The sequence below is a fragment of the Calidris pugnax genome, unplaced genomic scaffold (assembly GCF_001431845.1).
Source record: "Calidris pugnax isolate Ruff unplaced genomic scaffold, ASM143184v1 scaffold86, whole genome shotgun sequence".
NCBI lineage: Eukaryota > Metazoa > Chordata > Aves > Charadriiformes > Scolopacidae > Calidris > Calidris pugnax.
In genome coordinates, this window is record NW_015090843.1 from 1 (window position 1) to 15,021 (window position 15,021).

At 40.7% G+C, this 15,021-nt stretch overlaps 1 protein-coding gene across 1 annotated transcript; it reads left to right on the forward strand.

Moving 5' to 3' along the window:
* Positions 1-2,663: 2,663 nt before the first annotated feature.
* Positions 2,664-13,918, forward strand: LOC106888400 (band 4.1-like protein 2; the record flags this gene model as incomplete). The annotated part of the gene is made up of 9 exons (XM_014942609.1): positions 2,664-2,789; positions 4,695-4,820; positions 6,135-6,692; positions 7,519-7,644; positions 8,690-8,743; positions 8,959-9,516; positions 11,155-11,277; positions 11,712-11,810; positions 13,745-13,918. Coding segments are annotated over 9 exons (1,863 nt in total), but the record flags the coding sequence as incomplete, so codon positions are not given.
* Positions 13,919-15,021: the final 1,103 nt, after the last annotated feature.

The following is a 15,021-nucleotide window of genomic DNA, read 5'->3' on the forward strand; positions in this document are numbered from 1 at the left end:
TTATTTACTGATGGATGTAGAGAATTTTGGGCTCGAGTGTTTTGTTACCCCCAATTTATAAACTTGCTGGTATTATTTAGACTGACAGGTTGCTCAGTCCTGTTCCTGGGCTGGGTGTTTCCTTGCCTGTTTTTTAGGGTAGTTGCAGAAGAGAGGAGAACAAAGCAAGACGCCGCTGCTAATATTCTTTCTTTTCTTCCTTCTTTTGCTCCAGCGAAAATACTTGCAAATAAGTCCTTTTTCTGCGTATGAGAAGTGTTATTTTGGGTCCATCCCATTTGTGCCACTGTGTGTGTGTATGACCTCACTCCCACAAATGCACAGCATCTGTGACTTAATTACAACAGAAATGGTGACACTTTGATGTGTATGTCACAAATGAAAATGTGAAATGCTGTTATGTTCTGCACACCTGCAATATTTATTTTTTTTAATCCATTCCTCCCACCCCCTGCTGCCTGTAAACAATATCTCATGTTAGTGTGTGTGACTCTGTGCCAGAAGGAATTTACCAGGAATTTTAGCATCTTCGCAGGTTGATACGTTATTTTAACTACAGTAATTTGATGCAAAGTGCCAATTCTATCTATACATATAATCATTTTTAGTAAATGCCTCCTCAGGGAACAGGGGTTACATTATCAAACAAATTGTGTGATTTGGATTTTCCTTCTAAAAGATTGGAAGACCCCAAAATTTGAAAGTGGTAAAATACAGAGAGATGGGTGGTAGGTGCCTGTCTTTAATTATATACTTCTGTGGGGAGAGACAGAGAGAGGTGCAGACAGTCTGACCACATAAAGATTTTTTTTTTTATTTTCACCATCTTTTTTTTTTTTATGGCTTTTAGTGTTTGGAAAACATGGTGCCAGAGTTTGATAGAAGTAGAATCATGAGCATTTATTGGGCGCAGGGAAGTGGGGGTGAGGGACACATCGCCCCGATGGATATTTAGGGGTGCATTAAATGTTCTGTGCCACCTTTGAAATATTTTACTGCAGGGAAAAAAAATATAGGGGTTCTTTTTCTCTCCCTTTTCTGTTCTTTGCATGCTGTATGCGTGTGGTGTAGTGTCTGCGCAGCTTCTGTCTCTTCGGATTCTACGGAGAGTCCATGTGGAAATGAATCTTCTTGAATGTTGTCAAAATGTGTGTTATGTCCCTCTTAGCTATTTGTGACTTTCTTCACTTTTTATTTTAACTGCTTTTACTTCTAACTTTATACAAGAGCTCCTGGAAGGAAAACTGGAATAAAGACTTCAGGCCTTTTCAGAGGCTTCTGTACCCACGTGAATGTTAAAAGTTTGTTTTACTGTGCAGGTTTGTTTTACCACACAGATTTATAGCCCAACAGAAAATAGACCAGACTATGAACCTCATTTATGCTTTAAAGCAACGTATTCTTTTATGTGTGTTTGAATAAAACAGCTTCTCCCAGTAGAATGGGAAAGACTTTTGGATAAGAGAGTCTTTAATAGAAATTAATTTCCTTTGGTTACTTAAGCATTTGAAAAACATATATATATATAAAAAAAACCCATATATTATGAAGGATATCTCATTTCAGCATTGTGGGTATGGATTGTTCACTGGAACAGGTTGCCCAGAGAAGCTGTGGCTGCCCCATCCCTGGAGGGGTTCAAGGCCAGGCTGGATGGGGCTTGGAGCAACCTGGTCTGGTGGGAGGTGTCCCTGCCCAGGGCAGGGGGTTGGAACTGGATGATCTTTAAGGTCTTTTCCAACTCTAACCATTCTATGATTCTATGATTCTAATTATTAATCTGTTTTCTTTATGAGGGAAAAGATGACCGCAGCTATATCTTGAGTTCATGGACAAAGCAACAGCTGGTCCATAACTAACTGAGATGTTCAGATGTTGAAAAAAGCTAAATTGACTTTTGCTAATTAGCGGAATCCATGCCACCAACTGATTTAAGATTTTTTTCTCAGCTCAGCTATCAACCATCCAACATGTAAGCAAGTGCAAAAGAAGAGTGAAAATAAGTGACCAAAAAGTACTTGAGATATCCTATCTGAATATAGTCATATCAGAACATCTCTTCATTTATAAAACCAGCATCCACTAGTGATGGGGTAGCTCCAGTCTCACCTTTATAAATGCCAAAATTTTGTATAAGCTTGAAGTTAATCAAAAGGAACTTAAAGGCCTAATAGTTACAGATTTAGAAGCAAGATTTCCTTCATGCTCCTATTCAAAACTGTATTAAAGATAACTGAAAAAAGACAGCAAAGTTATTGGATGATCTTTAAGGTCTTTTCCAACCTAAACAATTCTATGATTCTATGATTTTATGATTCCAAGCAAACTGTCTGACTGCCCTGAAACTCTGAGCCAATTAGGCGATAGAAAGTGTTAAAAATGGATGTTTAAATGGGAAAAATCCCAGTAGTAAATAGAGAATTGCTGTTGTGTTTGGAAAATGCGTGGAGATGTTGGTGTTGGTGATTTTTACCCCGTGATGTGTGTGGTGCCGTATCGGAGCGCGACCGTGTGTCTCAATGACAGCAGCTCTGTGTCCCGTCCGGTGTCCTCCTGCCTTCTCCGATCCGCCTCTTTCTCACCTTGTCTCTCTCTCCAAACCTTTCCTTCGTAGCTGGCTGCTCTTTTTAATTCTTTCCTTTCCCTTTTCCTGACTCGTTTAGAGCCTAGAAGAGGAGATAACGTCCATTCTCTTTAGCCAGGCGGGCTTCTGCGCCGCCGCCCCGCGGCCGGCAGGGGGCGCTGCGGGGGAAGAGGCCGCCGCCCGGGCCGCGCCGCCGCCCCCCCAGGTAGGGGCCGGGAGGGGGGACGGGGACCGAGGGGTCGGGGGTCTCAGCCACCCCCCCTGCCTTAAACTCCCCAAAAAGGTGGCCTCAGCCTACTCGGTGGGGGTTTAGCTTAGGGGGGAGAGAGAGACAGGCAGTTGGGGAGCCGAGTTGTGGGTCTGCAACGCTCCAGAAACATTAATCAGCGCTCATTTAAGCTTCCCCACAAACATTAATCAGTGCTCATTTAAGCTGCCCCAGGAACTCTGGCTCGCCCTCTTGTAGGTGCTTTGCTGAGTAAACAGCCATAAAAGCTAGTATTAAGTCACAGATGATGTGTTGATTTTTTCGTATTCTTAGCGTTTGCGCTCAAATCTTGCTGCAAGCTGGTTGCTAAAAAACTCCTTTAGATCAAAAAAACCGCTATTTGTGACTTTCTTCACTTTTTATTTTAACTGCTTTTACTTCTAACTTTATACAAGAGCTCCTGGAAGGAAAACTGGAATAAAGACTTCAGGCCTTTTCAGAGGCTTCTGTACCCACGTGAATGTTAAAAGTTTGTTTTACTGTGCAGGTTTGTTTTACCACACAGATTTATAGCCCAACAGAAAATAGACCAGACTATGAACCTCATTTATGCTTTAAAGCAACGTATTCTTTTATGTGTGTTTGAATAAAACAGCTTCTCCCAGTAGAATGGGAAAGACTTTTGGATAAGAGAGTCTTTAATAGAAATTAATTTCCTTTGGTTACTTAAGCATTTGAAAAACATATATATATATAAAAAAAACCCATATATTATGAAGGATATCTCATTTCAGCATTGTGGGTATGGATTGTTCACTGGAACAGGTTGCCCAGAGAAGCTGTGGCTGCCCCATCCCTGGAGGGGTTCAAGGCCAGGCTGGATGGGGCTTGGAGCAACCTGGTCTGGTGGGAGGTGTCCCTGCCCAGGGCAGGGGGTTGGAACTGGATGATCTTTAAGGTCTTTTCCAACTCTAACCATTCTATGATTCTATGATTCTAATTATTAATCTGTTTTCTTTATGAGGGAAAAGATGACCGCAGCTATATCTTGAGTTCATGGACAAAGCAACAGCTGGTCCATAACTAACTGAGATGTTCAGATGTTGAAAAAAGCTAAATTGACTTTTGCTAATTAGCGGAATCCATGCCACCAACTGATTTAAGATTTTTTTCTCAGCTCAGCTATCAACCATCCAACATGTAAGCAAGTGCAAAAGAAGAGTGAAAATAAGTGACCAAAAAGTACTTGAGATATCCTATCTGAATATAGTCATATCAGAACATCTCTTCATTTATAAAACCAGCATCCACTAGTGATGGGGTAGCTCCAGTCTCACCTTTATAAATGCCAAAATTTTGTATAAGCTTGAAGTTAATCAAAAGGAACTTAAAGGCCTAATAGTTACAGATTTAGAAGCAAGATTTCCTTCATGCTCCTATTCAAAACTGTATTAAAGATAACTGAAAAAAGACAGCAAAGTTATTGGATGATCTTTAAGGTCTTTTCCAACCTAAACAATTCTATGATTCTATGATTTTATGATTCCAAGCAAACTGTCTGACTGCCCTGAAACTCTGAGCCAATTAGGCGATAGAAAGTGTTAAAAATGGATGTTTAAATGGGAAAAATCCCAGTAGGAAATAGAGAATTGCTGCCTGAGTGCACTGTTGTGTTTGGAAACTGCGTGGAGATGTGGGTGTTGGTGATTTTTACCCCGTGATGTGCGTGGTGCCGTATCGGAGCGCGACCGTGTGTCTCGATGACAGCAGCTCTGTGTCCCGTCCAGTGTCCTCCTGCCTTCTCCGATCCGCCTCTCTCACCTTGTCTCTCTCTCCAAACCTTTCCTTCGTAGGTGGCTGCTCTTTTTAATTCTTTCCTTTCCCTTTTCCTGACTCGTTTAGAGCCTAGAAGAGGAGATAACGTCCATTCTCTTTAGCCAGGCGGGCTTCTGCGCCGCCGCCCCGCGGCCGGCAGGGGGCGCTGCGGGGGAAGAGGCCGCCGCCCGGGCCGCGCCACCGCCCCCCCAGGTAGGGGCCGGGAGGGGGGACGGGGACCGAGGGGTCGGGGGTCTCAGCCACCCCCCATGCCTTAAACTCCCCAAAAAGGTGGCCTCAGCCTACTCGGTGGGGCTTAGATTAGGGGGGAGAGGGAGATAGGCAGTTGGGGAGCCGAGCTGTGGGTCTGCAACGCTCCAGAAATATTAATCAGCGCTCATTTAGGCTTCCCCAGAAACATTAAAAAGTGCTCATTTAAGCTACCCCAGAAACATTAATCAATGCTCATTTAAGCTGCCCCAGGAACTCTGGCTCGCCCTCTTGTAGGTGCTTTGCTGAGTAAACAGCCATAAAAGCTAGTATTAAGTCACAGATGATGTGTTGATTTTTTCGTATTCTTAGCGTTTGCGCTCAAATCTTGCTGCAAGCTGGTTGCTAAAAAACTCCTTTAGATCAAAAAAACCTCCCTAATGCATAATTCACGGTGGGCTTTCTGGGATATCCATCGCAGATTTATTTCGTTACGGAACAAATACTAATATAACTGCTTTAATGTCATCATTTTGCCTCCAAACTGAATCCTAATGGGATCATCTTGGTAATGGTGTATTGTTATTCTGACATAGCACCCTAAACAATCTCCCTCTTCTTATCTCTTTAAGTTTTATAAAGTAACAGACCAGAGATGAACAACTAATAAAATCTTAAAGTCTTTTTTTTATTTTCCATGATGATAAACTGATAATAGAATGCTAAATAGTTTTTTTTCTCAATATTATTTATTATTAATTCCTGTTTTAACTAAGAGAAATAACTGCATTAGCATCACCGGCCAGTGCATTCATGCTTTTATTTTCAGTCTTTCGTAATGAAATTCTTATCCTAATTAACAATGTGCATAATTCTTACCTACTTTTGACTGGAATATTTCAGTGAAGTGGAAGGAAAGGAGCGTAGTTCTATGTGACTCTGTTTAGCATCATGTATGTATGTTCTTAGAAGCTTGCTTGGAGGATTTGCACTGTTGGCAAGGGTTATGCATTGATTTTTTGTCCTCTGATTGCTTTTTGTTTCACAGAGACATGCTTCCAGAGCAGAAGGGCCTTGTACTGGAGTCAGCGATGCTGATAAGGTTCTACTGATTTTTTTCCATCGCTAAATTTGGCTCTAACTCTTCCAATCCATCTTCATTCATTTCTTCCCTTCCTTTTTTCAGTTAACCATCACAACCATCTTTTGTCTTCCACATGACACGAACCAGCCATCAGCTAATTTTGTTTCCGTCGTTTTATTTTATTCACATGCTCTACTTTTTTTGTTTTTCCTCATCCGTGTTTTTTTGTGCAGAGTTCACATGAGACTCTGGCCATAGTGGAGGAGAAGAAGCAGGCAGAGGTTGGGATAGAAGAAACACTAGTCGTAGAGGAGACCACCAAAGGGAAAATGCAAGTTGCCACTGGGGAGACATGTAAGGTGGAGCATCTCTCAAAAAAGGACTCTTCATCGTTGCCATCAGATAGTAGCAGCAGCAGCAGCAGTAGTAGTGAGAGTGAGGATGAAGAGGTGGGAGAATACCAGCCACATCCTAGGGCGATTGAGGAGGTCATCAGGGAAGAACAGGAGGAAGAGGAAGACGTGAAAAGGCAAGAACATGAAGAAAAACTACAGCACGTGGAAGCCACGGCAGAAGGCGGTAAATTAAACGTGTCGGTGGAGCACACGCAAGTTACAGCTGAAGATCTGGTCCAGGAAAATGCAGTGACCATAGCTACAGAAGACAAGAATTTGTCAGAGGAAGTTAAGCAAGATTTAGGTGAAGAGAAAGAGGAAGAGCAGCTCAAACTCAATGGAGATGTGTCTCATGTTGACATTGATGTTGCGCCACAAATAATTTGTTGTTCTGAGGTAAATGGTAGAACAGTTTGACGACTAGATTAAGCAGAGGTATTTCTTGGGGTGAAAACGGGCCTGCCTTTCTTCTTCTCCTATTCCTCCAACTCTTCAGGCGTCCAACAAGATTCAGATCATTTGGAAGGGGAAACCATTGATGAGCAGTGAAATTCTGTCTCCTTTGCTTATGGTTTCTGACGGTTTTTGCTAGAAAATCACCAGTAAGGCAAACCTTCCGAAGACTGACATCTTCTTTTTGTCTCCCCCTTATTATATATGCACATACATAATGTATATTGATTATTTACGTGTCTCCAATGTTTTAAGTCTCGTCTTGTCTATTTGTCAATTGTTTTTGACACGTCCATGACATGTCACTGTGATTGGAACACTATTGGCAACTGAAATTAGAAAACATCCATCACAAAATTTTTTTCCTTCCCCCCCCCATTACTCACTGATTTTCTTGGTTTTTTGTTTTTTTGGTTTTTTTTACTTTTAAAAAATGTTATGTAATTATAGTCTAGAATAAAGGGATCGAGAGTAAAGGGATGAAGTATATAACAGGATCTTGAGAAATAGAGAATTGCTGCCTGAGTGCACTGTTGTGTTTGGAAACTGCGTGGAGATGTGGGTGTTGGTGATTTTTACCCCGTGATGTGCGTGGTGCCGTATCGGAGCGCGACCGTGTGTCTCGATGACAGCAGCTCTGTGTCCCGTCCAGTGTCCTCCTGCCTTCTCCGATCCGCCTCTTTCTCACCTTGTCTCTCTCTCCAAACCTTTCCTTCGTAGGTGGCTGCTCTTTTTAATTCTTTCCTTTCCCTTTTCCTGACTCGTTTAGAGCCTAGAAGAGGAGATAACGTCCATTCTCTTTAGCCAGGCGGGCTTCTGCGCCGCCGCCCCGCGGCCGGCAGGGGGCGCTGCGGGGGAAGAGGCCGCCGCCCGGGCCGCGCCACCGCCCCCCCAGGTAGGGGCCGGGAGGGGGGACGGGGACCGAGGGGTCGGGGGTCTCAGCCACCCCCCATGCCTTAAACTCCCCAAAAAGGTGGCCTCAGCCTACTCGGTGGGGCTTAGATTAGGGGGGAGAGGGAGATAGGCAGTTGGGGAGCCGAGCTGTGGGTCTGCAACGCTCCAGAAATATTAATCAGCGCTCATTTAGGCTTCCCCAGAAACATTAAAAAGTGCTCATTTAAGCTACCCCAGAAACATTAATCAATGCTCATTTAAGCTGCCCCAGGAACTCTGGCTCGCCCTCTTGTAGGTGCTTTGCTGAGTAAACAGCCATAAAAGCTAGTATTAAGTCACAGATGATGTGTTGATTTTTTCGTATTCTTAGCGTTTGCGCTCAAATCTTGCTGCAAGCTGGTTGCTAAAAAACTCCTTTAGATCAAAAAAACCTCCCTAATGCATAATTCACGGTGGGCTTTCTGGGATATCCATCGCAGATTTATTTCGTTACGGAACAAATACTAATATAACTGCTTTAATGTCATCATTTTGCCTCCAAACTGAATCCTAATGGGATCATCTTGGTAATGGTGTATTGTTATTCTGACATACCACCCTAAACAAGCTCCCTCTTCTTATCTCTTTAAGTTTTATAAAGTAACAGACCAGAGATGAACAACTAATAAAATCTTAAAGTCTTTTTTTTATTTTCCATGATGATAAACTGATAATAGAATGCTAAATAGTTTTTTTTCTTAATATTATTTATTATTAATTCCTGTTTTAACTAAGAGAAATAACTGCATTAGCATCACCGGCCAGTGCATTCATGCTTTTATTTTCAGTCTTTCGTAATGAAATTCTTATCCTAATTAACAATGTGCATAATTCTTACCTACTTTTGACTGGAATATTTCAGTGAAGTGGAAGGAAAGGAGCGTAGTTCTATGTGACTCTGTTTAGCATCATGTATGTATGTTCTTAGAAGCTTGCTTGGAGGATTTGCACTGTTGGCAAGGGTTATGCATTGATTTTTTGTCCTCTGATTGCTTTTTGTTTCACAGAGACATGCTTCCAGAGCAGAAGGGCCTTGTACTGGAGTCAGCGATGCTGATAAGGTTCTACTGATTTTTTTCCATCGCTAAATTTGGCTCTAACTCTTCCAATCCATCTTCATTCATTTCTTCCCTTCCTTTTTTCAGTTAACCATCACAACCATCTTTTGTCTTCCACATGACACGAACCAGCCATCAGCTAATTTTGTTTCCGTCGTTTTATTTTATTCACATGCTCTACTTTTTTTGTTTTTCCTCATCCGTGTTTTTTTGTGCAGAGTTCACATGAGACTCTGGCCATAGTGGAGGAGAAGAAGCAGGCAGAGGTTGGGATAGAAGAAACACTAGTCGTAGAGGAGACCACCAAAGGGAAAATGCAAGTTGCCACTGGGGAGACATGTAAGGTGGAGCATCTCTCAAAAAAGGACTCTTCATCGTTGCCATCAGATAGTAGCAGCAGCAGCAGCAGTAGTAGTGAGAGTGAGGATGAAGAGGTGGGAGAATACCAGCCACATCCTAGGGCGATTGAGGAGGTCATCAGGGAAGAACAGGAGGAAGAGGAAGACGTGAAAAGGCAAGAACATGAAGAAAAACTACAGCACGTGGAAGCCACGGCAGAAGGCGGTAAATTAAACGTGTCGGTGGAGCACACGCAAGTTACAGCTGAAGATCTGGTCCAGGAAAATGCAGTGACCATAGCTACAGAAGACAAGAATTTGTCAGAGGAAGTTAAGCAAGATTTAGGTGAAGAGAAAGAGGAAGAGCAGCTCAAACTCAATGGAGATGTGTCTCATGTTGACATTGATGTTGCGCCACAAATAATTTGTTGTTCTGAGGTAAATGGTAGAACAGTTTGACGACTAGATTAAGCAGAGGTATTTCTTGGGGTGAAAACGGGCCTGCCTTTCTTCTTCTCCTATTCCTCCAACTCTTCAGGCGTCCAACAAGATTCAGATCATTTGGAAGGGGAAACCATTGATGAGCAGTGAAATTCTGTCTCCTTCGCTTATGGTTTCTGACGGTTTTTGCTAGAAAATCACCAGTAAGGCAAACCTTCCGAAGACTGACATCTTCTTTTTGTCTCCCCCCTTATTTTATATGCACATACATAATGTATATTGATTATTTACGTGTCTCCAATGTTTTAAGTCTCGTCTTGTCTATTTGTCAATTGTTTTTGACACGTCCATGACATGTCACTGTGATTGGAACACTATTGGCAACTGAAATTAGAAAACATCCATCACAAAATTTTTTTCCTTCCCCCCCCCATTACTCACTGATTTTCTTGGTTTTTTGTTTTTTTGGTTTTTTTTACTTTTAAAAAATGTTATGTAATTATAGTCTAGAATAAAGGGATCTAGAGTAAAGGGATGAAGTATATAACAGGATCTTACTATGAAGTAGGTGCAGTAGATATTTAGGGAGGCACACATGGGTTCCAGTCACAACCAGTTAATTTAAGCCAAGCAAGGTTAAAGGGTTCATTACTGGGCAGACTTTTTATAAAGAAGCAGAAAGGGAAAAAAAATAAAGCACAGGGATGCACCTCTTTGTAAAGTTGGTGTGATCGTCTGCTGAGTTTTTCAGCAATCGGATGGGTTTTTTCCTAGTTATCCACCTGCTTCTTCTTGTCGTGGAAAAGGAATTCTAAAAAAAAAAACCAACTGTAGAAGGAATTTATTTTTCCCCTGGGGTTTCCCCCGTGTGCATCCAAATTCAGTGGGAGACAGCAACTGGTCATCTAGAAAAATATCAAAAGGCTTTACTAGATCTTTTTTTGTGTGTTTTAATTTCTTAAATATATTGAAAATCTGCTCCAATAAGATATCACGAGTTCCATGGCTTACAGACCCCTGGTTCTTTGCTTTGTGATATGGCAGAGAACACGACTAACTCACTCCAAATGGGTAAAATGGCTTTCTAGGATTGTCAAAAGAAGTCATTGATTTCCACAATTAATACGTTGAACGTAGACGGCTTAAAATCCAATTGTCAAAGTTGTTTTTCTGTTCCAGAAGTAGTACATTTTAAGAAATTTAAATATTTATGTAATTTTGACGGAGCAATGGTAGATATTTTCCCAGATCAGGTCTAATATGAAGCTTAGCCATCAGAGCTAGCTCTCAGTTTCTTTATGCAAACTAAGATTTTTATTTTTTTTTCCCTAGTGTTGCTCTTTTAAATGTTTTCAAAACCTGTGTTGCAGCTTGGTTTTAGCCATTGCTTTCTGTGATGAGGAGTGTTGGCTGAAACACAGACCTTTGGCGAGGTTATTAGGAGTTTAAATTTTCCTGTAGACAATAGAGGGCTGGTGCATTATTAGTCTTCATTTCACTTATTTATTGCCTGCTTTGCAATTGGGAAGGCACTCAAATATTTACCTGACAGTTATGATTTGGTTGTGTTTTCTTGGTCCACTTTCCAAACCTTCTTCTGTCTTTGGAACTGATGGGTTGTTTCTTGCACCGCAGCCTCCAGTAGTGAAGACAGAGATGGTGACCATTTCAGATGCCACACAGAGAACTGAAATCTCCACTAAAGAAGTTCCAATTGTTCAAACAGAAACTAAAACCATCACATACGAATCTCCACAGGTATGGTAGCCAGTTTTTATTCCCATTGCAAAATAGATAATGTCCAAAAAATGCTTTTTCAAAAGCCTATACCATTTTCTAGCAGCTGAGCTTATGCTTTGGCTGTGAATTAGGTGACTGAAATGTTTGTAGACAAAGCAGTGTTACTGCTGAAGTTCTAAGTTTGTTTGTTTGTTTTTAGTTTAAGGGCTTCCTTGCTGTCTGCAAATGTATAACTCATTTTTGTATCATGGAATTTTGATCATAAATTTTCCACTACAATCCCATAACAACAGTCTTAGAGGACTCGCTAAACTTGGATGGCCTCTCTTTAGATTGCAGTTCTAACTGAATTAAAAGAACATGTTTAGTAAGAAAGCCAGCCTTTTCTGCTATGAAAACAAAGCTTTTAAATGCCAAAATACAAAAATACCAAATTTTTTTGTTCCTTACAGTTTGATGGCAGTGCTGGTGGCAACACCGGTGTGCTGCTGAGCGCGCAGACAATTACATCAGAGTCCATTTCTACTACCACAACTACACACATCACAAAGGTAAAGTAAAATATAGTGATGTCTCTCTGAACTAAAATTAACCCCAAACCCTCCAAGTCGAGTTTTACGTGAATTTTCTCTTATATCTGCTAATTTATTGAAGAAAACTGACTGGAAATGAATTGGATTCATTCCAGGCATGTGTGAGAGTTAATCTTTCTGTACATGGATTTTGAACAGAGAAGCTCTAATGAATGAACAGGAATATCTGGGAACAGGACAGGAGAAAGGGAGACAAATATGTTTAGGTTTTTTAGTACTTCACTTAGGTCTTATTTCTGTGTTTGACAAATGAGTGTGCACCTAAATTTTTACAGTTTCAGTCCTGTTGTCACTCACTGATACCTCACAGGATCTTTGTTGATGGAACTGATTTGTCTGAGCAGTGTTTTGTGTTGATGATCTTTGTGCTGTTGCTTTAGAGCATATTTAAAAACAGACCATACCACTAGGTTGCTTTGCAAGGATATACATTGCCAAAATATGTTAGAACTACCAAAGTGTGGTGATGATTATTTTTATTATTGATTTATTTACATATTTATCAAATCTTAGGTGTGCCCCAGCAACGTAAGTTTAAACAGTTGTCTTCGAACTCTTAAATTAGTCTTCCAAGAAAATTACAGAAACCATTATTTAGGGTGAAGCAAAAGGGAAGAGGGAAATGTAAGGTGAGAGTTTGGGATTTTTTGCCCCCAAGGCAAGTTTCACATCATCACAGAATACAACAATAATTCACTGCTCACTGGATATATATTCAATACATATATCCTAAAGATGGTAGTATTCTAAGGATTGAAAGTTGTATTCACAGAATGACAGTGGAAGGATGATGTTAGAAAGTTTTCAGATAAGTCACATGAAATAAACTAAGATTAGATTTTAAAATGTGTATGTTTTGTTTTACAGACTGGTCAGCAGGTCATTTTCAGTCTCCTGCTCCCTTTAGGAATCATTTAGCCACCACCATTTTAGGGAAAAGCTTATATCCAATAAATTGTGCTGCCATAGCTAGAAAGGGTGAAAAAAAGTGTGCATTTACTTGTCAAGATTAGTTGTCAAATAATGCTGCTTTTTGGAAGGAACCATTAGAGAAAATGGTTTTGGTCTCGTCTTCTACTTAAAAAATTACTGGGATTACCCTAATGCAGCAGATCCTTATCTTATTGTCGATTCAAAAACTGTTTGACCTTCCTAAACTAACTTTCTGTTTTACATCCCAAACTGTTCATGATAGATAGAGTCACCTGCCAAAATAGTTTTGATATTCTAATAGTGTTCTTAAAGGAATTATCTTGGATCTTTTCTAATAAACTGACACGATCTTAAGTGGTAGTTTATTCTTGTCTCTTATAAAGGATGATTTTAAAAATATATATTTTTTCTGTGAAAATTTTTTTTAAAAGCTAAAATGTTTTAATCATTAGAGTAAGAAAAGAAGAAACAAAGCACAAAGTTATTTCCATCAGCAATATAAAATACCTTGCAAATACTTCGCTAAAGTCTGTTGTCAAGTGGCAGAACTGAAAAACAGATCTTTATTTGTCTTTAATGGCATAGGGTTCTTCAGAAAACGAGAAGAGCCCCATGGTAGATGGGTTGAAATCAGAGAAAAGAGTCCTGGAATTTCCTTATTACTGTATTTATATGGTGGAATAAGCTGGAATTTCAGTTTGTCTGAGTATCTAGGTCTGTTCAGACTTGGGCTTCAGTAATAGAAGGAATTCCCTGTTGCTTGGTTTTTATCAATTTTAGCAATTGCTGGAATTCACAGACTGTGGAACTGAAAAAGGAAAGGATGACTTAGCACCAAGAATATTTACTGCTATTGCAACTCAGTCACAGAAATGTTTTAGTGCAACAGAAGGGAGTGCTTTGTGGGATATAGAATGATTACAAAGATGTTTTCTTCTTTTTTTTGGTGCCATCTGTAGATGGTAAAAGGTGGGGTATCAGAAACAAGAATTGAGAAGCGCATCGTCATCACTGGAGATGCAGATATTGACCATGACGAGGTGAGCACGTGAGCTGTCAACACGTACAATGTCCTGTGAGATGGTATTTCAGAAACCTGGAATGAGAGAAAGGTGGAGAAGTTGAATAAGAGGACAGAGAAGTATTCTGAGGCTGTTAATTATGGCAAAGTTGTAAAACGATCATGTTTGCTGAATAAGGAACCTTTACAGAATCAGAAAATGATACGGGGTTGGAAGGGACCTCTGGAGATCATCTAGTCCAACCCCCTGCCAGAGCAGGGTCACCCAGAGCAGGTCCCACAGGAACGTGTCCAGGTGGGTTTGAATGTCTCCAGAGAAGGAGACTCCACCACCTCTCTGGGCAGCCCCTTCCAGGGCTCTGCCACCCTCACAGGAAAGAAGTTCCTCCTCATGGTGAGATGGAACTTCCTATGTTCAAGTTTGTGCCTGTTCCCTCTTGTCCTGTCCCTGGGCACCACTGAGAAAAGCCTGGCCCCATCCCCCTGACACCCACCCTTTCAGTATTTATAGGTGTTGATCAGATCCCCCCTCAGCCTTCTCTTCTCCAGACTAAAAAGCCTCAAGTCCCTCAGCCTTTCCTCACCAGAGACATGCTCCAGGCCCCTAAGACACAACAGAAAAACCCCAGCATTTGTAACTTTGCGTCATAGATCACGTGAACGGATTTCTTACTATTTTTAAACTGATTGCTTTTTTTCTTTTTTTGGAAGAGACCCAATTTGTTTAGTGCTGCTTTTGCCATTTGGGAGGAGAAACATTACTGAAATAATCTTGTTTGGATGCGTTAATCTGGAGAGATGGAGTCTGTGCTGCTGTGTGGCAGCAGCGTCTGAATGCAGCGCTCATTTTGACTGAAAGCTTTGAAATACATTAAAGCATAAACTGCTGGATTTTAAAAAATAGTTTTTGACTTGCATTTATAGAATTCCGTATAAAAAAAGCAATTGTTGATCTGCTAGAATCTTATGTAAGTGCCTTTCATCTCTGGCAGTACCAAAGCAGTATTTTACAATGTCTTAGAAACTAAGGTCCAAATCACTTCTACCTGCCCAATTAAAAAGACTAAATTTAACAGTACACAGGAAAATAATTGAGAAAGTGCAATTATCTATTCTTTGTGATAATGATTAGACAATTTTTATTTATTTTTAATCTAAGAAACTATAGTAATAAAGTAGATCAACAGTCCCTGGATAATAGAAGTGGCAAAGCCT